We start from the raw sequence: 26,452 nt of genomic DNA, 5'->3' as shown, positions 1-26,452 counted from the left end.
TCTTTGTACGCCATAGCTCAGGTCGCTTACGGCGAATTGAATCTCGTAAACGGCCAAGGATCTCTTTGTAGCGGGTTTTGTTCACAGTTGCACCTTCTAGGATGAATTCCATGTGAACAATTCCATTTGAATCAACAGTTCAAGCATCACCTTGCCTTTTGACCTGTCTTGTCGCGGTTTTTTCTGTCGTGGTGATAACGGCATTTTCCAGGTGGCGGATTGTCGTTTCAGTTGCGGATCATAAAGAAAACACCAAGTTTCGTCTCCAGTTATTATCAGGTTGAGAAACGTCGGATCATCGTCAGCACTACTGATGAGGTCACCACAAATTGTCATGCGATCATCACGTTGGTCTTGCGACAGGATTCGTGGCACACTGTGCTGGGTAACACGAGACATGTTCAGGTCATCACACAGAATTTTGTAGCAAGTACCATGGCTGACCCCTACTGTTGCTGCGATATCGTCTACCAATTGGGAGCGGTTAGCACGCACCTACGTTGCAACTTCTTGGATCTTGCGTTCAGTTCGAATTGTTTGTGGCCGACCAGTACGCACATCATCTTCCAAGATGTCTCTTCCTTGCAAAAAACGTCGGTGCCACCTAAACACAACACTGCGACTCACTGCGTCCTCACCGTAAACTTGCTGCATCATTTGAAACGTTTCGGCAGCAGTTTTGCCTAATTTCTGGCAGAACTTGATGTTTGCCCGTTGCTCAAACTGTGACATCTCGGGTTCCGACGTGCGCATTCAAATCACCGTCACAACAAAGACCGTAGTTCTGCTTACAGTGCATGCACTCAACTGTCTGTTGTTGGGTCGAGAGACTAACTGACAAGGTATCATACCATGGTGCCACCTATGCGCTATAGTGCACCACAACGCCACTATGTGCTCAGTATTAGAACTTAATGACTGTACCACGTATTAGAAATTGTATGTATCTGATGATATTGCAAGCGTGACGAAAACGTTTATACAAATCATAAAATATGTAATATAAAAAGATTTCTTCCTAGAGTGTATGATAAGTCATTGACTGAAACCAAAAACATTCGTTAATATTATCCAGAGACTTAACTGAAACACTTCCAAAATGAATTGTAAAACTCGTATGTAGTGTTTTTCGGTGGAATATTAACTTTGAACATTACAACTGAGCAAGTTGAGGATATTTTGCTGTTTAAAGATAGTCCATAAATTAACAGTTAACACGATTTCTATAGTTTTCAGATATAGTGTAATGAAAGGAAAAATAAAATGAGAAGTCAAATATTAAGAGACCAGTGTTCCATGATTCAGTTTAAAAATTGCAGAAGAACTAAACAAATGAACAGTACTTGGAATTCTTGTGTGCTTATCTGATTTATAATTCAGCATACCTCACGCTTCCTTGTATATAATGTAAACCACTGAGTGTGATTTAAGCTTATCTAGACTTCTGTTTATGGACTCTGTTCTATAGATACAGTAATGGACTCACTCAGTGAGCAACAAGAAGAATAAAAAGAATGAGACAAGCTACCTCGAAGACTCATCACTGAGCTATATATATCAGAATGGTACTTACTTTATCAAAGTACATCATCACAACTGTGTCACCATCCTTGGTCTCCACTCGTTTGACATGCTGAGACATTTCCAAACTAGGCAGAGCATTGGTGTCTACAGTGAAGCCAGAGGGTAGGGTAACCTCCATGACAGCCATATTACTTTCATTCACTCCTCGTGATCCAACAAAGCTAAAATCAAGAACAAAACATTAAGTGTATGTTCACTGAAGACCTTAAACATAAGTGCCACTATAAGAAGCTTTTTTTTTTTACTAACTCTCGCATTCGAACTATATACAGTAAGGTATAAGTAGCCTGACCATAAGTCCCAGTTTTACTGAGACAGGTCTTGTTTGAAGGTTCTGTCCCGGTGTCCCAGCCAGTTTGCAAATTGTTCTGGGTGAAAGTAATAAAGCAATTAATAATGGGCATCAGGAACGGAATAATAATAACACTAGTCGACAAATTGAAACTTTTTTCGTGCATCTGGTGTATAAATGGGATGGATTTAACTAATTTTGGGGTGCTGAATTCAGTGGAAAAATCAGTTTCATTCTATCACGTCACATTTCCAAGATACACAGCACTAAACAAAGACAGTAATATGATATTGGTAAATATGGACCATTTTAAATTCAAGCATAACACTTAGAACCCCACTAAAGTTTTCATGACAAATTGTGTTAAATGGTGTGAATGTTTACATTTCAACTCAGTGTGAATTCTGCAGCATTTAGAATGTTATGACAAATCCACAGGAATGTAGTTAGTGTGTACTGTACCACCTCAGAATCATCTGGTCTGTAGATGCCTCATGTTGAAACTCCTGTCTGAAGGAACACTGAACTCACTACACTCCATTTGCTATGGTATTCCAATACACACCAACTATGTTCATGTGAATTTGCTATAATTGTCTAAATGCTGCAGAATTCACATTGAGTTGAAATGTAAACATTCAAATCATTTAACACAATTTGCTTCTGTCTATTAGCGCCACAATGATAAGTGAAAGAGAGGGAACAGCATCTTTCTTTATTTTTTCTTCTGCTGCCAACTATTGTTTTCTGTCAACAATTACAATTACACATCCCCTGAAATTCTTTGAGCTGTTCTTTCTAATGGCACTGGTATGAATTTCGTAATACACATAAAATTATAGCAGTTTATAATCACGGAATGTATCTGTGGACACACTGTAGTATGTGAAGTAAACTATCGTCAAACTACAAGAGAAAAGGTGTAGGTACTAATTCGTTTTATTTTATGTGCATGATATATTTTTTTTTTTTTTCATTTAAGTTATATCTTTCACATATACATGTAAGTTATAATGTAAGTATTTTCACGCATTCTCCATTCTGCACTCATCCAATCTGAGAAACACTAGTACAGAACACTAGAAGACATGTACCTGTATATTAATTTGTACTGTTTCATGTGCACGAAAAAATTAGTTTACTGAGTTATACATATGTGCTTTCACATTCGTTCACTTGTAGATCAACACCAACTGTATGCCTAGTGAATAAATATATATTAAATAAAAATTCAATCAACAATGGATTAATAGCACAAATTCTTTGGGGCATCTGTACCGGTATTTTAAAGAATAACAATTCTCGGATATGAGTCTACTTGAACACTATTGTAACTTTATTATTATCATTATCATAATATTCGAAGGAACATATTTGGAACATCGTATTTGGTATTCTCTTGTTTCATTCAGAGAAAATGTTCTTTCCAGGATTTCCTATACCACCACCACCACCGCCGCCGCCGCCGCCACCACCACCACCACCACCACCACCACCACCACCAATCTTTCCCAAGAAAAACTGCAAACATGCCATAATAAGTCTTTCCACAGTAAAATAGGAAAGATTGGAGAAAGCTGAGTTTGCAGTGATAGACCTGCCCTTGGGCAGAACACTGAATGAGCGAATGAATATATTTCTCGTCCAGTGTGTAAATAAATACTTACAAATGGCTTTTAAGGAACCCAGAGGTTCATTGCCACCCTCATATAAGCCCATCATTGGTCCCTATCCTGTAGATTAATCCAGTCTCTATCATTATATCTCACCTCCCTCAAATATATTTTAATATTATTATCCTCCCATCTACATATCGATCTCCCCAAAGGTCTTTTTCTCCTTTGGGCTCCCAACTAATACACTATATGCATTTCTGGATTCGCCCGTATGTGCTACATGCCCTGCCCATCTCAAATGTCTGGATTTAATGTTCCTAATTATGTCAGGTGAAGAATGCATTACCTGCAGTTCTGCGTTGTGTAACTTCCTCCATTCTCCTGTAACTTCACCCTCTTAACCCCAAATATTTTCCCAAGAACTTTATTCTCAAACAGCCTTAATATCTGTTCCTCTCTCAAAGTGAGAGCCCAAGTTTCACAACCATACAGAACGACCAGTAATATAACTGTGTTATAAATTCTAACTTCCAGTTTTTTGACAGCAGAGTAGATGATATAAACTTCTCAACCGAATAATATCAGGCATTTCCCATATTCTGCGTTTAATTTCCTCCCAAGTGTCATTTATATTTGTTACTTTTGCTCCAAGATATTTGAATTTTTCCATCTCTTTGAAGGATAAATCTCCAATTTTTATATTTCCATTTTGTACAATATTCTGGTCTCGAGACATAATCATACACTTTGTCTTTTCGTGTTTTCCCTAATCGTTTGCGGATTTTCTCCTAACATATTCACGTCATCTGCATAGACAAGAAGCTGATGTAACCCGTTCAATTCCAAACCCTCTCTGTTATCCTGAACTTTCCTAATGGCATACTCTAGAGCGAAGTTAAAAAGTTGTTGTGTTGTTGTTTTCTAATGCCAGGCGTTTGACAATAAAGTCATTTGACCTCCTGCATTCCAATATTTTTCAAAGATATTATCATGGATTTGAGGGAGGTGGGATATGATGGTGAGGACTGGATTGATCTTGCTCAGGATAGGGACCAATGGCGGGCTTATGTGAGGGCGGCAATGAACCTCCGGGTTCCTTAAAAGCCAGTAAGTAAGTAAGTATTATCATGTCAGCCACTGAAACACAGATTTTGAGGTGTTCTGAATCCATTTCTTGGTTTGAGTTGCACAATGGGCAGTTAGGGGACTGATATATTCCAATTCTGTGCAGGTGTTTGGCCAAACAATCATGGCCTGTTGCCAATCTAAATGCAGCTACAGACGATTTTCGTGGTAAATCGGGAATTAACTGTGGATTATGATGCAGAGAGTTCCATTTTTTCCCTTGAGATTGTGCTATCAAATTTCGTTTGTTGAAGTCTAAGTATGTAGATTTAATAAATCTTTTCACAGAGTAATACGTAGATTTAGTAACAGGTCTGTAAGTAGCAGTGCTGCCCTTCTTTGCTAGTGCATCCGCATTCTCGTTTCCCAGGATTCCACAATGGGATGGTATCCATTGGAATACAATTCTTTTATTGAGTGATATTAATTGAGAGAGCATTTTAGTTATTTCTGCTGTTTGAGAGAAAGGTGTGTGTTTAGAGACTATTGATAGAATAGCTGCTTTGGAGTCTGACAATATAACTGCATTCTTAAATTTAGTGATGTGAAATAGAAGATTCCTAAGACTTTCACTTATTGCAACGATTTCTCCATCAAAACTTGTTGTTCCATATCCAAGAGATCTATAAAGTGAGAAGAGACAGCACGTAACACTTGCACTGGCACCTTATTCTCTGGAGATCAAGGATCCATCGGTGTATGAATGAAGCCAGTTTTGTGGAGGGTACCTAATATTAATTATCTCTAAAGACAATTGTTTCATTACGTCAGTGCTTACTTCTGATTTCAGTATTTCTTCTGTTAAATTTAGATTATATTCTATACTTAATAGAATTAAAGGGTTTGGTTTAATTTGTAAGTTTTCTTTTAAATTCGGGATATTGATTTTCTGCTTTAATTCTTGAACCATGAGAGGACTGTATGAATGCCAATTGTTTCCTGGTAATCTGATAACTTTTTCATATTGAATCAGTGCTTTTTCTTCTATTGTCATTTTGATGCTGTTAATATTAGAAAATGGTAAGTTGTAGCCGATTTAATTGAACTCCATATTTTAACATTTTGGTGGCTACTTCATTCATACACAACCCCCAGAATGTCTGGAGGACCACACCTGCTGTTGGTCGACGGGTTCATTGGACCTAGCTGGGAGATCTTGTTGATCACCAGCTTTCCCTCCTTAAGCTACTGGAGGACGATTTTAGTGCCATAGCAGATCAGCACTAGGAACAGAAAGTAGAAAGAGGAGGAAGGAAAGTGAAATGAACCCATAGGCCTCGAATGCTCTAATGCCGTCGGGGTCGAAGAAAGTAAGAGTTCAGTCAGAGGACTGGATAGGAAAGGGTAAAGAGGGAATTAGGTATTGAATAGAGGAAAATTATACCAAATTCAGTCATTAACTCATCAAGTTGACCAGTGCTAATTGATGAGTAGCCTCTCCCTTTAGTTCAGGTCGTAAAATCATGCTTACTAACAGCTGCACCACTGGAAGGTAGGGATGGGACATTGGGTATTTGTCCAGGTTGGTTCCTTAAAGCCTTCAATGGGAAGGATTAATGGCTCTCCCCCCTGTACAGATACCCTTTGAAGTTAAAAAGTGAAGGTGATAGTACATCTCCTTGCTTTAGCCTGCAGTGAATTGGAAAAGAATCTGACAGAAACTGGCCTATACAGACTCTGCTGTAAGTTTCACTGAGACATATTTTAATTAAGCAAACTAGTTTCTTTGGAATACTAACTTCTATAAGAATATATAAAACATCTCTCTTAACAGAGTCATATGGTTTGTTTTAAATCTATGATTAAATAATGTACTGTACCCTTATAGTCCCATATTTCTCCAATATCTGTCGAATACAAAAAATCTGATCAATAGTTTACCTATTACGCCTAAAACCACACTGATGATCCCCATTAATTTCATATACATATGGAATTAATCTTCTCAAAAGAATATTGGACAAAATTTTGTATGATGTCAACAAAAGTGATATTTCTCGAAAGTTACCACAGTTAATCTTGTCCCCCTTCTTAAAGATAGGTACGATTATGGACTCCTTCCATTGTTCTGGTACAATTTCCTTTCCCCAAAGAGCAAGTACAGGTTTATAAATTTCGCTAGATACTGTGCTTCCACCCTCTTGTATTAATTCTGCTGGAATTTGATCAGTACCTGAAAACTTCTACTGTTTCAGATTTTCTATCGCAATTTCGACTTCAGAGAGTGTGGGTTCAGGTATAAACGGCTCAGCAGTTTGTATTTGAATTTCATCCCGATCATTTCTATTTGGCCACATAGGCCAAAATAGTTTTTCCATCTGTGCAGGATCGAATGAGAGTCTGCAAGCAAGTCACCAAGTGCAGAGGGAGTTACTGATTTCTGATAATTGTATTAATCATGCGACATAAAGCAATCTAACTGCACCGAAATATTTTGAGTAAAAAATCAGGATAGTAAGGATGATGTTTATTTCTGCAAGTGTGTGTGGTCTTAATCATCATTGAGACTTACCCAGAACATATTGAAAGTTGCAAATGGTTCCTGTCAGAGTTCTTGTCTACTTGTGGATCAAGTGTGAATAATGGCCACGCTCCAGTTACATTCAGATTGTAGCGATAAGATACCTGGACGATGGCAAAACCTGAACCAGAAGCTGATATATCTATTTTCCTAACTTTAGCAGGAAGCTGAAAAAATTAAAATACAGTAATATTTGTACTATAATCTCACAACATACATGTTGTAAATTATATTTTTAGAAACATACACCATAATTATACAAGTCAGTGATGAATGAGTAAAAAGAAAGTTATAACCCATAATCGAATTTTTTCTGTTAGAATGCTTGTAATTGCTTCATTTTGATTATTTAAACATAAATGTTTTCACTTGAGAATATTGTGTGATATCAGACTCTTAATCTATAATACTCCCCAAAAAATGTATGCAGATTATCTTGTATACTGTGTATGAGAAACTTAATACTATCACAAAACAACAGTAAATTATGTCGATTTTTCATATTTAGAATAATGTTCATACCAGTATTTATTAAAATGAATGCATCCACTAATCCATTAATTTATCTTTATCAAACATAAGTTTTCATTTTTCACAATCGTGTCTTTATCACCATTATAAAGTTTTTTTTTTTTTTTTTTTTTTTTAAAGGGGGGAAGAAAAATAGAATAGATGTTACTTACCTCCTGTTTCTGCAAGATCATTGCGTTTACTTTATTTATCTTCATGTTGACTGGGCTGCCACCAGGGTAGGAGAAAGATGCAGAAATATCTACTGCACTGGACGAAATTTTCTCGGCAAGTTTTGCAAGCGAATGCAGGCCAATTACGGTGTCCTACAGAACATATTGTAATTAATATAGACACAACAGAGCAACAGACCAAATGTATTCCTGTGTTGAGTCTCTGAGTAAGTTCACCTTTATATTGTGAAAAGAACCAAATCATTGTCATTATTTTTTATGTTCACTTTAACACTTCATTAAAACTTTCTACAGTTAAAAACGTTAAAAGTGTTACAATTTAAAAAAAAGTAATGTACCTTTATGACAGACAGGCCCCGTTTTAACACTGGTGGTGTCAGCTTCAGTGTCGTTCAAACTACTGGTGTTCCAGCTGGTCTTGATTTACAGCAGTTGCTTTCGACATAGATGGGGGTGAGGGTGTGTTGTTCTTATGGTGGAGGTTGGTTGTTTGTGTGTCGTGTAATACACATACGTTATTCGATATCATAACACACACACAAACAACCAACCCTCACCCCCATCAATGACGAAAACAAATGTCGTAAATCAAGACCAGCTGAAGCACCAGTAGTTCGAAGGACACTGAAGATGACACTACACTGGTGTTGGAACAGGGCCCATCAGTCATAAAGGTACATTACCTTTTTTAAAACTGTAATACAGCACTCAACATTTTTAACTATAGAAAGTTTTAAAGTTTCAAATTATTGTAAACTGAAATTCAAGTTAATCCTAATTTAAAAGTAAATGAGAATTGTTTTCCATGTATGTATATTGAATCCATACTAAATTACGTTATCACTAGCAAGAGATTAAACCATTTTATTGTGCAAGTTTCTTAAACATATTCATACGACATTAAAAGCAAACATAAGCTATCTACTGAAAAAAGAGCATCAATTAGAGAAGCCTATTATTTTAGAAGTACACTTGGAAACATAAATTACCTAGTACGTGATCATATGATTATAGTGTGTTATCGGTATTCATTCTGTTCATTTATTGCTATCCCCCATATTGCATGTAGAGAGTTATCTATACGTGATCATATGATTATAGTGTGTTATCAGTATTCATTCTGTTCATTTATTGCTATCCCCCATATTGCATGTAGAGAGTTATCTATCATAAAAAATTAAATAAAAATAAATACCTACATTATTGAGAATATACACTTTGTGCGAGTGCTTAAACAATTTTTTTTACTATTATTGCAATGATTTGTGCGTGTGTAAATTGTAAGTGAATGCAGATCCATAGAATCTTCTGCTTACACAAGCAGTGTACAGAAGCCCTTCTAACCCTGCATTTAAGATTTCTGTTGAACATTTTATGCCTGATTATTTTTGGTACCGAACCTAAAGATTGCTTAATAAAAGTATTTGAAATACCAGAGATTGTTTGAGAGTTAATTGTCACTATTTAAACTTATTTAGCCTTTGATGAACGAAGTTCGGTTTTATGTAATATTTTACATAAGAATTTGAGCGTTTAAACTGTTTGTGATGACTTCCAATACAAGTATAAAAAAGCTACGTACATTTTAGATTACTGTCAACAACCAAAACAATTTACCACAATACTTTCCCCACCCCCAAAAAAATCTTTTGAGGTAATAACATATAAGCAAACTCATAACAGAAGAGGCTTATCTGAAGACAGCTGATATTTTTGTTTAAGCTCAGCTCTCATTACAAGTTCATCCTGTCCAGATGTCTGATTTTCCTCTTGCTATGCCGTAATTTATTTTGCTCAGAATCGTCAACTTTGTGTATTTTGCTTCACCACTTCTTCATTTGTTCTATCTTCTATTACTTCTTTTCATTTTTTTACACTAATATTTTCACCATTTTCACTTAATTGCATTTCTGTTCTTTCTTTCTTGCTCTCATGATTTTTTCTTTACGGTTATTTTCACTTTCTTTACTTTAATTATTTGTAACTGTATTATCACATAGACTATAGGCAGAAATGCATCAGAATTACAAGGCTGCCTACTATTTGATAATCCTCTTAAAGCACCACTTGTTTCTTCTTGTACTTGACTGACTACATCTGATAAATTTTCGAAAACATTTCGAGGTTTGATTAATTGATCTCTGTAACATTTGTACATTCTATCATTATAATATAATCCTTTACAAAAATAAATAGTTTTATCAGTTTTTTCATCAATCTTACTTAAACCCAACCTTCTCCATCGACTATTTGCTATATTTATTATGATTCCCTCATACTTCATACTCTCTAATTCATCCTCAAGCCCCCTTTTTAAAGCGAATGGTACAGTTCTTGGTTTACAAAATTTAGGTAAAGCTTAAGGTTGCGGATCTAAATGAGCATTTGTATATTTATACTTACCGGTACCTAAAGGTGCATCAAATAAATCTGAATACTGACACTTTAATTGTGAAATGACGTTATTTAACTTCTCCTCATTCACATTATTATCATTTAAATTTGGACAATGTTAGACATAATTATCTGTTCACATACATTCCATTTAATTTCAGAACTGTGCATCAAATCTCGATCTAAAAGTGGGCAGATGCCACCAGACACTACAAGTAAACCAGCATTCTCTATCTTACTACAAGTCCAACATATAAATTAACTTTACCCAAAGGGACAATTAAATTACCATCATAATATGTTCTTATTTTAACATTACATTTTCTTAATTCCTTATATGAAAAATAAGCTAAATTTAATTTATGAGGCAATATCAATACCCCTGAACCTGAATCTAACTCAAATGTAACAGATTTTCTATCCACTTTAAAGTCTCTCGTAATGGACCTAACGTATTCACATTTATATTAAATAATTCTGCATAATCATCATAATTACTTTAAGTACCGTAAGCAAACTGTTCGGCATTATTTACCATGTCATGTCTAGTCTCAAACCAAAGGACAGAAGAAGCAAATGATGATGAGTAAATATGGCTGTGCAATATATCCCGAATAATTATCCCTGGAACAAAGACTTTGGCTAGCTTAGTAAGCTTAGATGTTGTTACAAAATATCAAGTTAAAATGAGTAATGCCTTTAATCAGGGAATAAAGACGAGTATTTTCCCTGGACCAAAAGATTGTACTTTCTTTGCACAAAAAAAAAAAAAAAAAAAAAAATAATGAATGAAAGGGAAGTATGTATTTTCCCTGGAATTACTATTTTACAAACTTCTCTGTACAGCTGGGCTTGATTTCTGGCAATGTTGCAGCATGGCTTTTAGCTACATATCTGTATTCTAGAGTCATCATTATCTAATACAGTACATTATCATCTCCTCTGACATTGAAATATGTCGTCTTGACTTACAAACAGCAGAACGAAAATGACAAGTTTTAAAATTGTGATTGTCTTTACCACAGGCATGACATTTTAATTCGGCGAAACTTCAATATTATTGTGACTGTTACCGGTACCTGTTTTCGTCCCTTTACAGGATAATTCATTAACATCTATAATAAAAATGAAACAAACTTGTCTTGCATTCACGAATACTGCTGTCCTTCTTTAAGTCTATCTCTATGAGTGATGTAACTTCTGATTCTTCACACAGCCGATCCAACACTGGTCCAGAGCATAATCGAGCTACAAACATATTTTTAACGTTTTCATCAAACTGACTACCAAATTTGCAACTCACTGCTGCTTTTTTAAAACTTACGAACCACTCTGCAACCACTTCATTAATTTCCTGCCTATATAATTTCTTGACGATATACAGACAGTGCAGGCATAAATTGTTTTGCTGAAAGTGTACACAAATCTTCATATTTCACTGATAAAGACAAACTCCGGATACGAAATTTCTCTCAACACTTCATATGCATCTTGACTTAACACTATCAATAGCACTGACACTTTATGATTCTTTGGCACATCATTTGGCAATATTGTTCTTGACATTCTTGGTAAACTTTCAAATTGTCTTTTACATAAAATAATGGAACATATTAAATCTCTCAACATATAGAAATTATTACTTGTTACTGAGACATACTGTTTGTCATCACTGATTATATTATACTTATATAAAATACCGATACTACATAATATATTTTAATTCTCGTCGTCAAATTGATGACTTTTAATACAAATACGAAAAATTGTGTTTATTTTATAGAAATAATTTAGATCATTCATTATTTCCATCACCAAGATAACTTTTTTTTTTGTCAACAACCAAAACAATATACCACACTGTTCGAACACAGTAATTAGATTGTCTGAAACAATCTTGACACTGGGACGAAAATACAAACTTAATAAAAGAAGAATAAAGAATATTGAGAAAATATTCTGATATAAATACACAATAAGTAGTTGAAAATAACTTAGGACCCACGTCTAAAAGATATTATTATGCCAAGTCATGTGCGTAAATGGAGAAATGCCATTGGATAAAATACATTGCAACTCTTATTATTTAGCTATGGTACTATTATATGTTTGAGAGTCAAGGGTACTAAACTTTGAACTTAGAAACTGGTAAACTCGAGTGACTTTCTCCGACGAAGTGTACAAACTGTTTTCTGTTTACCTGGGTTGAAGCAAATCCTCCTTGCTCATTGCGTTGTGATACAAGCCACCTCATGATGGGGAGAGCATCTTGTACAAGACCGCGTTGTAGGTATGTCAGCAATCCGTATGCTGTCATCTCAACATCCACTGAGTTGGGCACACCATACCACGGATTCTTGTCTTCATCTTTACCAATAGGTTTCACCCACCACTTCATGTCACCTAGAAGAATTGTATACCTTTTAATTAGGATCACGATTTGGCGGGTAAATTCCATGTGAATAATACGAAGTTTCGTGAAGAAATAACTGTTTGTCATTTCACTTAGTATGTTTATGTCTATCTAAATGAAAAACTTGTATATTTCAGCGTTTCAAAGAGTTCATATGATCCTGCTTTCATTCCTTATCAAGAACTTTTCCTGACGTAACACAAGACGAACAGTGGAACTCTCGTGACTCCACATAAGATAACAAAGAGTATCACACTAACAACGGAAAATTCATACATTAAGTAGGCAGGATTTGAATCCAGTAATTTAAAATTGCGCATTTGTTCTTGTATACACATGGTAATTGTTAATTTTGAAACTAACGACTTCTGTTTTTCAACGTGCACAAATTAAATTTATACAAAAAGTCAGACACAAAATTCCGTATAGCTCTGACAAGTGAAAATGTATGATCTTATAACAATGTTAAAATGAAAGATGATATCTAAGAAAACGATACTCTTGATGACTGTAACAACTGTACTTGGTGGGAAAACAGCGATTGAAACAAAACCGCAGTCAAGGATTTCCTTATATATCTGTACATTTACTTACCTGAGGAATGAGCTTTGCTTTCGAGCAGGTTGAAGATTGTGTCCTTCGCTCGATGCTGAGCGAGATTAAGAGCATAACTTGAAAGAGCAATAGCATAAATATCGTCCAGATCATCCATATTCCTAACAACGTAATCCAGTGCTTTGTTTATGATGTTGCGGTAATGTTGTGTTGCATACTGCAATAAAGTGGAAGCATTAGCTATGTAGGCCTAAACAACCCTCTTTCTCTTAGGTAAACCTTGTGATTTTGTTGGAAAAAAATATTTACAGGAACTCACCTTATCAAATTAGCAATTCCAAATGGATTCATACTGTGTGTCAAATTCGGTGTCCTCATGTTTCCAACATGCATACATTTTTATTTTTGGCTGCAAAAGGGTATCTGTCAGATACAGGGGGGAGAGCCATTAATCCTTCCCATTGAAGGCCTTAAGGAACCAACCTGGACAAATACCCAATGTCCCATCCCTACCTTCCCGTGGTGCAGCTGATAGTAAGCATAATTTTACAAACTGAACTAAAGGGAGGGGCTACTCATCAATTAGCACTGGTCAGCTTGATGCGTTAATGACTGAATTTGGTATAATTTTTCTCTATTCAATACCTAATTTCCTCTTTACCCTTTCCTATCCAGTCCTCTGATTGAACTCTTACTTTCTTCGACCCTGATGGCATTAGAGCATTCGAGGCCTAGGGGTTCATTTCCCTTTCCTTCCTCCTCTTTCTACTTTCTGTTCCTAGTGCTGACCTGCTATGGCACTAAAATCATCCTCCAGTGGCGTAAGGAGGGAAAGCTGGTGATCAACAAGATCTCCCAGCTAGGTCCAATGGACCCGTCGACCAACAGCAGGTGTGGTCCTCCAGACACTCTGGGGGTTGTGTGTGAATGAAGTAGCCACCAAAACGTTAAAAAATGGTGTTCACTTAAATCGGCTACAACTTGCCATTTTCACTCCAATTCATTGTCTCCTAACTGCCCATTGTGCAACTCAAATCAAGAAATGGATTCGGAACACCCCAAAATCTGTGCTTCAGTGGCTGACCATGATAATATCTTTGAAAAATATTGGAGTGCAAGAGGTCAAATAACTTTATTGTCAAATACCTGGCATTAGAAAACAACAACAACATTTTTATTTTACAGAATGGCGTTCTGACCTAACTAAGCCACTGGATAAACCATTAATTATAATGCAGTTTTCCCGTTCATTGGAAGTATTCATATCATGATATTTTCTCTCATGTGTCTAGTGCGTATATTTTTCATATATGAGTAAATAAGAATAAATTTTTTAAGTTATACTTTCCAACTACTATGGAACACTAGAAGAATTTCTCGATAATTTACATCTCTACTGAAAATAAAGGTTCTATGCTTGGAATTGTTTTGTTAATACTTCAGTAAGATTAAAATTCATTTAGCAGCAAGAATAGCATGCAGTTATATTGCACTAAAACTTGTAGTGATATGAAGAAATTAGTTACTAGGATAAAGTATTTAATTCCCGTACAGTATGTTTAAATGTACTGAACTCCAGAATTGTGCTACACTACAGAACAAATATATTTTTCGTTTATTACCGGTACAGTTAATATAACTTGCCGTATTATGAAAGCAGGTAAATAAATACAGCGATTAATTAGAACAGATCTAAAATAAAAGCTTTCTATATTATATATAATTATTTAAATTGAATTTAATTTAGATATTGAGGGGGAAGTCTGAAATCAGGCTTAATCGCATTTTAGATTTCACCTCCCAGCCACACCAGCGAATAGGGATTATAAAGAATGGACACTGAGCGAATTTTCCTGTGTTTTGTTTCTCTGTGCGCCAGCGTTTAGTTCCACTTTCAAGCGCTAGAGGTTAGTGTAATCAAGCATACGCTAAGATAATAATTGAGAATAGAGTTGAGACACAGGATCCAAACATCGCCTACCTTATTGCATAATCCAGTAATGCTTTGTTTCAAATAAATTCAAGTTAACAGCTTTTCCTTATTTCTCAGTGACAAACTAGTTGTAATAGTAATATTTTATATTTCAGATATACTAAATTATATTATCTATACTAATAATAAATCTGTAGCCGAAATTTTTCTGGTAATTTTCGATTTTCCAAAAATAATTGGTCCTAACATATATAATTAACCACCCTGAAACCGAAAATAGCTTTTTTGAAATTTTTGTTTATATGTCTGTCTGTATGTTTGTTACCTTTTCACGCGATAATGGCTGAACGGATTTCGATGAAAATTGGAATATAAATTAAGTTCGTTGTAACTTAGATTTTAGGGTATATGGCATTCAAAATACATTATTTAAAAGGGGGGTTATAAGGGGGCCTGAATTAAATCGAAATATCTCGCTTATTATTGATTTTTGTGAAAAATGTTACATAACAAAAGTTTATTTAAAAATAATTTGCGATAAGTGTTATTCCTTGAAAAATTTTGATAGGACTGATATTTAATGAGATAAATGAGTTTTAAAATTAAAATAACTGCCATCTAAGGCCGTGTAATGAATTAAAAAACAAATGACTTCGTCTATAAGGGGCCTTGGACAGCAACAATCGAAAGCTATGAAAGATAGCCTACAGAGAATGTTTCTGTGTTTGTATGAAGTAATATCGGAAGCTAAATTAACCGATTTGTATAATTAATTATTATTTCACCACTGGAAAGTGTAGTTTCTCTAGATGAACATAATGCTATAATGTTATTACAGTAACTTCTGATATAATATAATATATTTTATAATATAATTTAAGTTATTTGAAGGGTTCACAACCATAGTGGGCCAAGCGCCATTTACTGAATACATAGAAAACAAGGGTTAAAATTAAGTTATTACCATAATTCAATGGAAACCTATAACAAGTAAAATAAAATATACACATTAAATCTAAATGATGTCAATCTTCATTAAACTATGGTTGCATGTAATAAAAATTAAGAAACAGATTAAAGGAATTGTCATTGCACCAAATGAGTGTCTCTGGACCAAAATGAACGCATTTTAATTATTAGGATTAAATTTAAATTAAGTAACATATTAAACGATTTATCCTTCTATCAAACACGAATGTTCCCTGGATCGTCCTATTTTAATTATGTAATTACTTTATATTTATTTCTAACGGGTGCAGCGGAGCGCACGGGTACGGCTAGTAAAATAATATAATACATTATAAAATTAAGTATCGAATTCGTTTAATATTTGTATATAATATTATATAGGTATATGGTTTTACTTCTCGTAAGAGTTTTGTTTTTCCATTTTCAGCGCTATCAAATCATTACATATTTTAATTGTTGTTAGGGTCAACGTCTCAACTCTCATTATAAAGGAACTCTAGAGTCTATACATTACAGTTAATGACGGATTTATTATTTTATGGATCCAATTTATTTTATTTGAGTACATAATGTACCTAGATGCATTAATTATATGTGTTATACTTCCGCTGTGTCGACTGCTAGCTGGTGTGATGTCAGCTCCAACTCTAGGGAGAAAGCAGAATCTCACGTTTTAGCTGGCTTGAAGGTCATTGAAATCAGTCCGGCTACGTCAAAGGTACCGATGCGAAGTGTCCATTCTTTATAATCCCTATTCGCTGGCCACACCACTTTAGAAATTTCAAATGGCACCCCTATATTTGTATACATAAATATGAAAGCGCATTCAATTGTTTATACACCTCATTAATTTATTTCACATCTTTTGTTTTATATCGTTGTCTGGCAACCTCAATTGTTGTTACTGTTGATTAGAGCTGAAGCTACAAATATTTCTTGTAATAGTTGTGTTCGTGTATTAAATTAGGCCTATTGTAAAACAGTGTATACCCTTCAAGAGAGAACAGAAATCATATTTATTTATGGAGCTTAAAACCATTGTGCTCGTCAGGTTTTCTTCAATGAAAATCGGTCCGACAATATCATCCCCAAAAATTCGAGCCCACACATTGATCTTCTGAAGAAACTGGATATTATCTTCACGAAACACATGAGAATTTTCAATGTTCCAGTACCTACAATTATGTTTGTTGACAAACTCATTTAACAAGAAAAGTCGCTTCATCACTAAAGCAAATATTTTTTGTCAAATTTGGATCATCTTCAGTTCTCTGAGACATCTGTTCACAAAATTCTACTCTTCTATAAAAATCATCTTCGCTGAGTTGTAGATAACTTTGTATTTTGTAGGAGAAAAATTTATTCATTTTCAGCACTTTATGTATGGAACCAACCGAAATGTTTGTTACAGCAACTACTTTTCGAATGGAGATGGTGGGGTCATTAATGAAATGACCTAGTATTTCAATCTGCGAAGTTTCATCGAGTTTTCTAGGTTGGCGATTTGCTTTATTGCACACAGAACCAGTTTCTTCAAATTTCCATATTAGATCTATGACATATCAGTGACATACTTTTTTCTCAGGATGCCTCTCGTTGAAAGCTCTAGCAGTTCTACGAGCACAACGGTTTTCAGCTCCATAAATAAATATGATTTCTATTCTTTCTTGAAGGGTATACACTATTTTACAATAATTTAATACACTAACACAACTATTACAAGAAATATTTGTAACTTCAGCTCTAATCAACTGTAACAACAATCGAGGTTGCCAGGCAACGATATAAAACAAAAGATGTGAAATAAATGAATGAGGTGTATAAACAATTGAATGCTCTTTCATATTTAATAATGTACAAAACATATTATACAATTTTGAGGGTAGAAGGTGCATGGAGTCTGTTAAAGAATCAGTGGCGTATACTGGTTAAAGGGTTTGGGCTACCACTGACCCTATTATTACAAAAAATATATTTTAAAATCCCTATAATAAAATTCCTTACATATTTATGTGAATTTCAGACGTCTTGATTGAGACGAAAATACGTTGATGACTTCGTCATTGAAATTACAATTGGGCCACTTGCAAAGTTTCTGTAGAAATGACTTTTCAATGGATATTAGTGCCAAGCCGGATAAATGTTCTTGTGTATGAGTTGATCTACAGTAGGATTTTATTCTCTTCAACGCAGAAAATGTTCCTTCTACCGATGCTGACGTAGCTGGTATTGTCAGAATTAATGTTGCCAATTTAAGGACTTCAGGAATAACTTGGTTCAGCTGGTTTTCATATATGGCAGATAATATTTCATGGATTGGTTTGTTCGAAAAATCAAAGACTTCTGCTGAATATATTACACTTAATTCATTTTTCAAACGTACTTGATCAAAGTGACTGTTATAGGACTGAAATAATTTGTTTAGTGCCTCATTCGGGAAGTTTTCTCTATAAGCAGAACATTTTTGAGAATCTAGAAGATGTGTGAACTGAAGCTTTCCATAATCAGAAAATCTGTCAGTAATTTCCATGTGCATACGATCTGGTATGCTGTAGTACAGCTGCCTGTATTTCAATTCATCATCTCCTTTTCTTCACTTTAATGGTGGTTCCATTGTATTGGCTGAAGAATTTTCATTTTCCATATTACTCCATATGGACGGAAACCCACTACGTCTGAACTCTGATATAGTATTTTTTTAACTTTGATACCTGTTGCAAGTAGTATGCTATTTCTTGACTTTTTGTCTGAAGAATATTGTAGAGCACATCTGTATGTGCGAACACTCTAGCATAGACTTCAAGAAGAAATATATTCTGAAACTGTGCGAAAAAATTCAAATATCCTTGAGCCTGCACAATTACAGCATCATCCCAGTTTTCTTCAGAGTCATTACAAATGATATTTTTAAAGAAAGCAGTCCGTTTTTCTCTGTATTCGTTTACTGTATTTACAAGCCAAGATGTAAAATTCAATCTAGTTGGTGCTACGTTTGGGAGTTTCTTGTTCATAAATTTCTTGAGTTTTCTGATCTTTTAGGAGATGATGAGAAATATCCAGCAAAACCCGACAGTATTTTGAAAAAAATGCGGCATTCTGGAATGGATGAAGTAGTTTGTTGCAAAACTAAATTGAGAACATGGCTGTAACAATGGACAAATAGTGCTTGAGGATACTTTTCTTGAACTTTTGTTTTTAAGCCATTAATATTTCCCGCCATAACTGAAGCACCATCGTATGTCTGTGCAATTAACTTATTGCCGACATTGTATTCTGCTGTAACACCTTCCACATGCTGAAACAAAGTATCAGCAGTTTTGTCCGAACTGACATTTGTGAATCCTATAAACCGTTCTTGAACATTGGCAGTATTGTCGACGTATCTTAAAACAGTGGACAATTGACTCTGATTAGAGCAGTAACTTGTTTCATCAACAACAATGGCCACAAAAGGTTTTATGTTCTTTATCATAACCCCACTTATAGCAAATATTAAGTCATTCTGAATTGCGGGAGAATTACCACGAAATACTGTTGAACTCTCAAGATGATTGGCCAGTAAATGGTCAAATTCACTTAAGGAACTTAAATATTCAATATAATTTCCTATATTGTCTGATTCCACACTCTCGTTATGACCCCGAAAAGCCAATTCTTGTTTTCCTAGAAAGCAGACTGCGTTAATAAGACACAGTAAAATCTCCCGATTTTTTTTTTCACAAGAGCATTGTGTTGGTTGATGTGTAGAGCTATTTGCTTATCTAGCTGTAAATCAATTCTTGTCTTCCCAAAGTTTGCAAAGTTCATGCTACTACAAATATGAGCTTTTGATTTGTCGTATTCTAGGACTGCCGTTCGAAGGGAGTTCATATTAGAAAACCCCTCTTTTGATCACACATTAGTTTCGCGGCTAAATAACAAACATGGCCAGCAAAATAGTTTAGACAGTTTAGAAGTACCACACAACCAATTCCACTTACCATATGATGTTGAAGTGAAATGGCGTGTGTACTCACGCTGTTTTTCTTTTACGTCCATGGACAAATTTAACTCAGGAGTTGGTCTTTCCATTTTCACAATTTCAACTTTCTCGTTGTTATGTACGACGGTTAAAAGGCACTTTTAATAAACCTTCTATTACACAGTCATTTTCAACACAAACCTCTCCAGAAACTTGTTCTGCCATATTTTTCACAATATCACTTAATTGGGAAATTAAAAACTTAATAATTCACAATTAATATAACTCTTAGACACTCGAACAAATCACAGATTTAAAATAATGCACTGCAAGAACACAATCACATTCAATTGCTAGCGTACTAAGCGTATTGCAGCTTTGCGCCTGCGAAGAAACCGATCACGAGAGCGGCAACTCGCCCGCCTACAGTGCACGATGGAAACAGAAGGGAGTGGGGGGACGGGCAGTTGTGCGAAGGAGAGCGTGAGCGAAACGGTCACAGGCTACCTCACGTAGCAAGCAGTTTCTCCAGCGATGCCGCCTTGACAACTTGTTTCTTTTCGAGAGCAGAGAGCGCATGTAAATCTAACAATTACTTTAATTTTAATTACTATGGTAAAACTAATGATACAAATTTATTACATTATGTTATATTATAAACTTTTTCTTTTGTAATTTCCTTGGGCTACCGCCGGTAGCCCCGGTAGTCCGCAAAATACGCCCCTGTAAAGAATAGATTGATTACAATAGATCGGACTCCTTTATCAATATATACATTTTTTTTATAATTAAAGGAAGAAAATTTCATCTAAATAAGAGGACTCGGGGAAGGATGCAAGAATACTTGTAGCATTATCGCGCTGAATGGCGATACCAATGCACTGATGTAGATATTGACTGCTTCGAGGGTCCCCAGAAAGCTCTCTAAACTTCTGCCTATGGTGGAGATGAGAGCTTTGGCTTCACTACACCATGATCCAAACGTTTCAACCGCAAAAGGGACAAACATATAATTATCTGCAAGATGTTTATATTTATGGTGTTTACTGACAGTGGCACTTTCTGCTGCAGATCCTGGTGTCTTAGAAGTTGAAGGCAGATGAGAAGGGGCCAGTGTATCCACACATGTGGAATCCCAAATTAAGGATTTGCCTACACGCCACGGGACTAGAGTCAGACTATCGGGTCTCTTGCCGTCTGAACGGCTGATCCCGGAAGGTTCTAAGATGGATGGAACCCCTGAGGATGTTAATGCTCTTTTAATGATGTCATTGAGTGATGAATGACGAGAGAGACGCTCCTTACTCATGACACAACTTAAGGCATGGTGGCCATAAGAATCTACAATATTGCCACAGATACATTTATGAATGTGACAGATTTTGCAACCGAGGCGTAAAGCCACGGAAACTTTAAAGGATCTGGGATCCATAAGGGTACCGATGTTAGGGGAAGGAATTGCATGAAGCCAAGATCCTGAAACATTTTGTTGGAGAGCCAAAAAACGAGCACGATCTGTATCTGAAGAAAAAGATGACGGAAGGGACTCCTTAACAAGAGAGATTAGTATTTCATCCCAATTCTTTTGAACCACTGGAAAAGACGGAGGATCAGATTTATTGGAAACCTCACCCCATCGAACTAAAGCCTCCTGCACAAAAGGGATCTGAACCGAATCACTGTAAGAGGGAAAAATAGATTTGATTCGGTCCAAAACCCCGTGCGCAGAAGCTAAAAATGCCGGCGTACAAATATCACTCAATTTTCTAATACCTAACCCACCAAATTTAATGGGTAGAGAAGCCTGAATCCAACTGCAATCACTAAGAGAAATATTAAGTAAAATTTCTAAGTAATGACGTATCATATTGTCAGCTTGACAGAGGAAAGATGGAAACAACCATATAGGGATAGTCCGCAAAAAGTAGTTAAATTTGGGAATCAATAAAGAGTTCTTAAGGAGAAAGTAAGATATGTGGGGATTAAGGGGGACTAACCTGTCAAGCAAAGTTTTCAAACGAAGCAATTTCTGCTCTACAATATCTTGAGCTGCATCTAAGAAAATAGGGGTACCTAGAATGGTTAAATCAGATTTAGAAATTAGTTTAATACCAGGAGCTACAAGCTGAAAAGCAGATACAACTTTCTCGAGGTTATGAGAGCAGAAATAAAGTTCGCATTTATCTGGGTTGAGTTGTAAGCCAATTTGAGAACTAAGGGAAATTATTTTCTGAAGGTTGCTAAGAACAACCAAAGGATCACCAGCTAAGGTTCCGTCATCAAGATAAAAAGATTTAAAATCACTATTAAGAGATGTAATAATTGGTTGTAATACAAGACAGAAAAGCATGGGACCAAAAGGGTCCCCTTGTTGACAGCCTAATTGGGATAAGATAGTGTCAGATCCGTAAAACAATTTCGTAGGGTATCTATAGGCTTGCCAAAGAAAGGCAAAATGTTGGGGAAGATTTTGTTTAATGGCATCCAGCATGATGTCGCGTTCAATACAATTAAAGGCATTTTTAAAATCTAATTTTAAGAGGATCTTATTAGAGGAGGAATTATCTTTCAAGAAAGAACGAACTGAATGGATAACAGATTCACAGCCCTGAGGCGAACCAAAACCTAATTGATATGGTCGGAAATAATGACAGATATCATCTCTAATAAGAAGGCAAGATTTTTAGCTACAAGGCGTCGAAAAGTATTGCCTATTGCAATAGGACGCACAATAATTATAAAAATATAGGAGTGCCGATTGAAATTTCTAAAGGGGGATGTCTGGGGGTTGGGGGGTGAAATCTAAAAAGCAATTAAGCCTGGTTTCAGACTTCCCCCTCAATGTCTAAATTGACGTGTTTTTTTTTTTAATTGAATTCAATTTAAATAATTAGTTATTTAGACTGGGAAGTTTTTAAATGAAATTATATATATATATATATATATATATATATATATATATCTCTTGGGAAACGAAAATGTAGATATTTTAGCAAAGAAGGGCAGCACTGATACTTACAGACCTCTTACTAAATCTACGTATTACTCTGTGAAAAGATTTATTAAATCTACATACTTAGACTTCAACAAACAAAATATGATAACACAATCTTAAGGGAAAAAATGGAACTCTCTGCATCATAATCCACAGTTAATACCCGATTTACCACGAAAATCGTCTGTAGCTGCATTTAGTTAGCAACAGGCCATAACTGTTTGGCGAAGCACCTGCATAGAATTGGAATATATCAGTTCCCTAACTGCCCATTGTGCAACTCAAATCAAGAAATGGATTGAGAACACCTCAAAATCTGTGGTTCAGTGGCTGACCATGACAATATCTTTGAAAAATATAGGAGTGCAAAAGGTCAAATGATTTTATTTTCAAATACCAGGCATTAGGAAAAAAAAAAACACCACACACACACACACACGCATGCACGCACGCACGAGAAGCTGTGTTGGAAAGAGTGGATGAAGAAAGAATGATGCTGAAACTGATCAGAAAGAGGAAAGGGAATTGGCTGGTATATATATATATATATATATATATATATATATATATATATATATAGAATATCGTCTGGTCTTAATTAAAGATGACAACGAGGATCTGGAAATTAATAGCAATAGTATATCGTAATGAATTAAAGATGAATATTGCTGTAAAAATAAAATGTAATACTTAAGTGCCATTAATATCAATATTATAAAATAAAATCTTAAAAGATAAATCTCAAATTAAATTTATAAATAAAAGAATTTGATTAAAATTAGCATACAGCATATTCTTAAGTATGCTTTGGAGTGATATACATGCTCCATCGATATAAGATAGAGTGAATGTCTACTTGTTAGATATAACACGCAAGTCCCCTGCTATCGGCAAGCATCATTGTTAGGTACAGCACGAAAATCCAGGAATATTATGGATAGTAAAATATCGATCATATGGGGATGTATATTTAAGAGTTGTTAATTCATTATAAAAAGTGAATCTGATACAACATTAATACAATGTAATTTTATTTCCTAGAAATATCTATCTATAAAATACAGTAATAAATAAATGAATGCAGAAGCAGAGAAAGAAAGATTATCTTAAACTCTCCAGCAATATCCTTAATATTTGCTCTGTTTTCAAGGCACTGAATAATATTTACTTTGTGAGAAATATTCAGTTGTGAACGTGATTGTGATGCCTTACCAATATGCGAGACTTGGATTTTATTCACAACAGACCACGTTGTACTGTTTTGCTGCTTTCTTTAAACTTAAACGCATTCTAATAAATCAGCGGAGCAATATAAATGAAATTGTATAATCTGCAGCGAATCTTTTAAAAATTTGGATGATTTTTTAATTTCAAAATATGGTATTAATAATTGTTTTAAAAATTATATATAAATTTTGATAAAGAACCCGAGCTCCAAAAAGTAAACCTATTACTGACCAATTGAAGAGAGGAATGTTATACTTGGCACTAAGGTAGGGAATACAAGGCTCATAAATGGTCCTCTTTTCATGACAACCTGATGAGCTTGGTTGAGATCTTTCTCGATGCATGTATTTGGATCTATGATAATAGCTTTTTGTTGTTGCCTACTTATTGCTATTATATCCACTCTTCTGTGAGAGTCATCTTTAGAAATGCAACTTTCCAATTCTTCTTTCGAAGAAGAAGGAAACTATCAACTTTGATTTGTTCTGATTCTTATTGGTACTATTTTCTGTCACAGATGAAACCCGCAGTGATAAAAAACTTCTGTAACAATTTGTTTGTAATTGTAGGTGCAAAGCTAGATCTGTTATGAGGGAATCAAAAGTATACTGACACTTGTTTTCAAAGAAAATGCAGGACAAGTATCGAGAAAGTAACAAGTAATCTGCGAAATTATTGAGAAAAATGATACAAACGTCTGATAAGCACCCCTGGTATTAACTTTTTAACACGTTGACTGCCATCCTGAATGCTTATAGAGACATTGGTGTTCTCTCTAGGCAATCAACGTGTTAAATAATTCAACTTGCGAACTATTCGTCACATACTGTGTTTATTGTCTTACAATGTTGAATGATATATAACTGCACGCACCTGATTTTCAAGGAATGCGATCAGGGTGTAGGCTGTGAGAGCCAGTCCTTTGGCAGCTCCACCTTGCATGTCTCGATGGCTTACCTTCCCAACTTCGGGGAAGCTACCATTTGGAGCCTGATTTATTGATAGCCAATGCAAAGCCTCCCGGATTACTCTCTCCTCAATGGGAATATATGGCATTGCCTGTCGGAAGGATTTGGCAACAAAGGCAGTCAACCTGAGGAATAAATAAGTAGATCAATTAAAGCATAGTATAAATTTCAGACAGTTTTCTGTCGTTTTGATGTTTATCAAATAAATTCGACAAAGTTTTCTGTTTGCATATTTCCATTAATTTTCTGTTGTAATAAAATGAATGAGTACTGCTCAACAAAATTAATTATACAGGACGAATTAAAAGTCTGGAACCATGTAAGTATCTTCCATATGCTTGATTTTCGATTACTATAGGTCATCATCAATAAGTCTTGGATTAGGCCTCCTGGCCTGTTCTGCTTCCAGAAGAAAGTTGGTCTGGCTATGGGAGCACACCCAAACAGAAAAGCAGGCATGTCCATAGGCCTTAAGGTGGCATTCCACCATTGGACTCACTCAGCGAAGGATTGGTACTCCATCCTGAGAACATTTTAAATACTGTACTCGAAAACTCCAGAAGAATAACCGGATTACTATAGGTGTTACCAGTATTTGTAAGACCAAATGCTCTATCAGTGGCACATTCGATTCTGGCCCTCAGCTATTTCAAAAGCAGCCATTTTGGATGCAACTTTGAAATTTTAAATGGAAAGGGGATCATGTAGTTACTTAAAATCATGTGAAATTTTCTGAAAAAAATCGATGGTGCAATCCGTTTTGAGATATCTCTAATTGTTTTCAAGTTATTTAAAGATAACTGTCATAATGACACAAACATTAGTTACTGGTACTGCATCTACAGATATTTTGTAACACGGTACATTACTAAGGAGGCTATGGAAAATATATTTTTATGCAATTTTTGTAATGAACTTTTCCTGCTTTACTGTTTGGTTAACCTGTGACAGTTTCAATGCATTGTTGTGATTATTAGAAGCTTTCCTATAACAAATTTCTTGATTTTCGTGATGACATTATCGAAAGAGAAGAAGAATTGATATCATTCTTCATTCTGGTGGGTTAAGCCACAGAAATGTGCAGCAGACTGGACGAACAGTTCCCTGGACATTGAATTTGTCAGCATGGACCAGTAGAATGGCCGACCAGGTCTCCAGATTTAACACCCCTTGATTTTTTCTTTTGTGGTTAAAT

At 35.2% G+C, this 26,452-nt stretch overlaps 1 protein-coding gene across 5 annotated transcripts in view; it reads right to left on the bottom strand.

The window, feature by feature from the left end:
* LOC138696416 (CD109 antigen-like) overlaps positions 1–26,452 on the bottom strand; it is a 225,562-nt gene that overhangs the window by 8,983 nt on the left and 190,127 nt on the right. For all 5 annotated transcript variants that reach the window (XM_069821379.1, XM_069821380.1, XM_069821378.1 and 2 more), the window contains 6 exons: positions 25,163–25,382; positions 13,244–13,421; positions 12,437–12,639; positions 7,822–7,974; positions 7,130–7,305; positions 1,574–1,745 (listed from right to left, as the gene is read on the bottom strand). In XM_069821379.1, coding sequence (XP_069677480.1) covers positions 1,574–1,745; positions 7,130–7,305; positions 7,822–7,974; positions 12,437–12,639; positions 13,244–13,421; positions 25,163–25,382 — 1,102 coding nt within the window. The remainder of the gene's footprint in view (positions 1–1,573; positions 1,746–7,129; positions 7,306–7,821; positions 7,975–12,436; positions 12,640–13,243; positions 13,422–25,162; positions 25,383–26,452) is intronic.

Source organism: Periplaneta americana, chromosome 3 (genome assembly GCF_040183065.1).
Source record: "Periplaneta americana isolate PAMFEO1 chromosome 3, P.americana_PAMFEO1_priV1, whole genome shotgun sequence".
Lineage (NCBI taxonomy): Eukaryota > Metazoa > Arthropoda > Insecta > Blattodea > Blattidae > Periplaneta > Periplaneta americana.
This window is presented reverse-complemented; position numbering and strand designations above follow the sequence as displayed.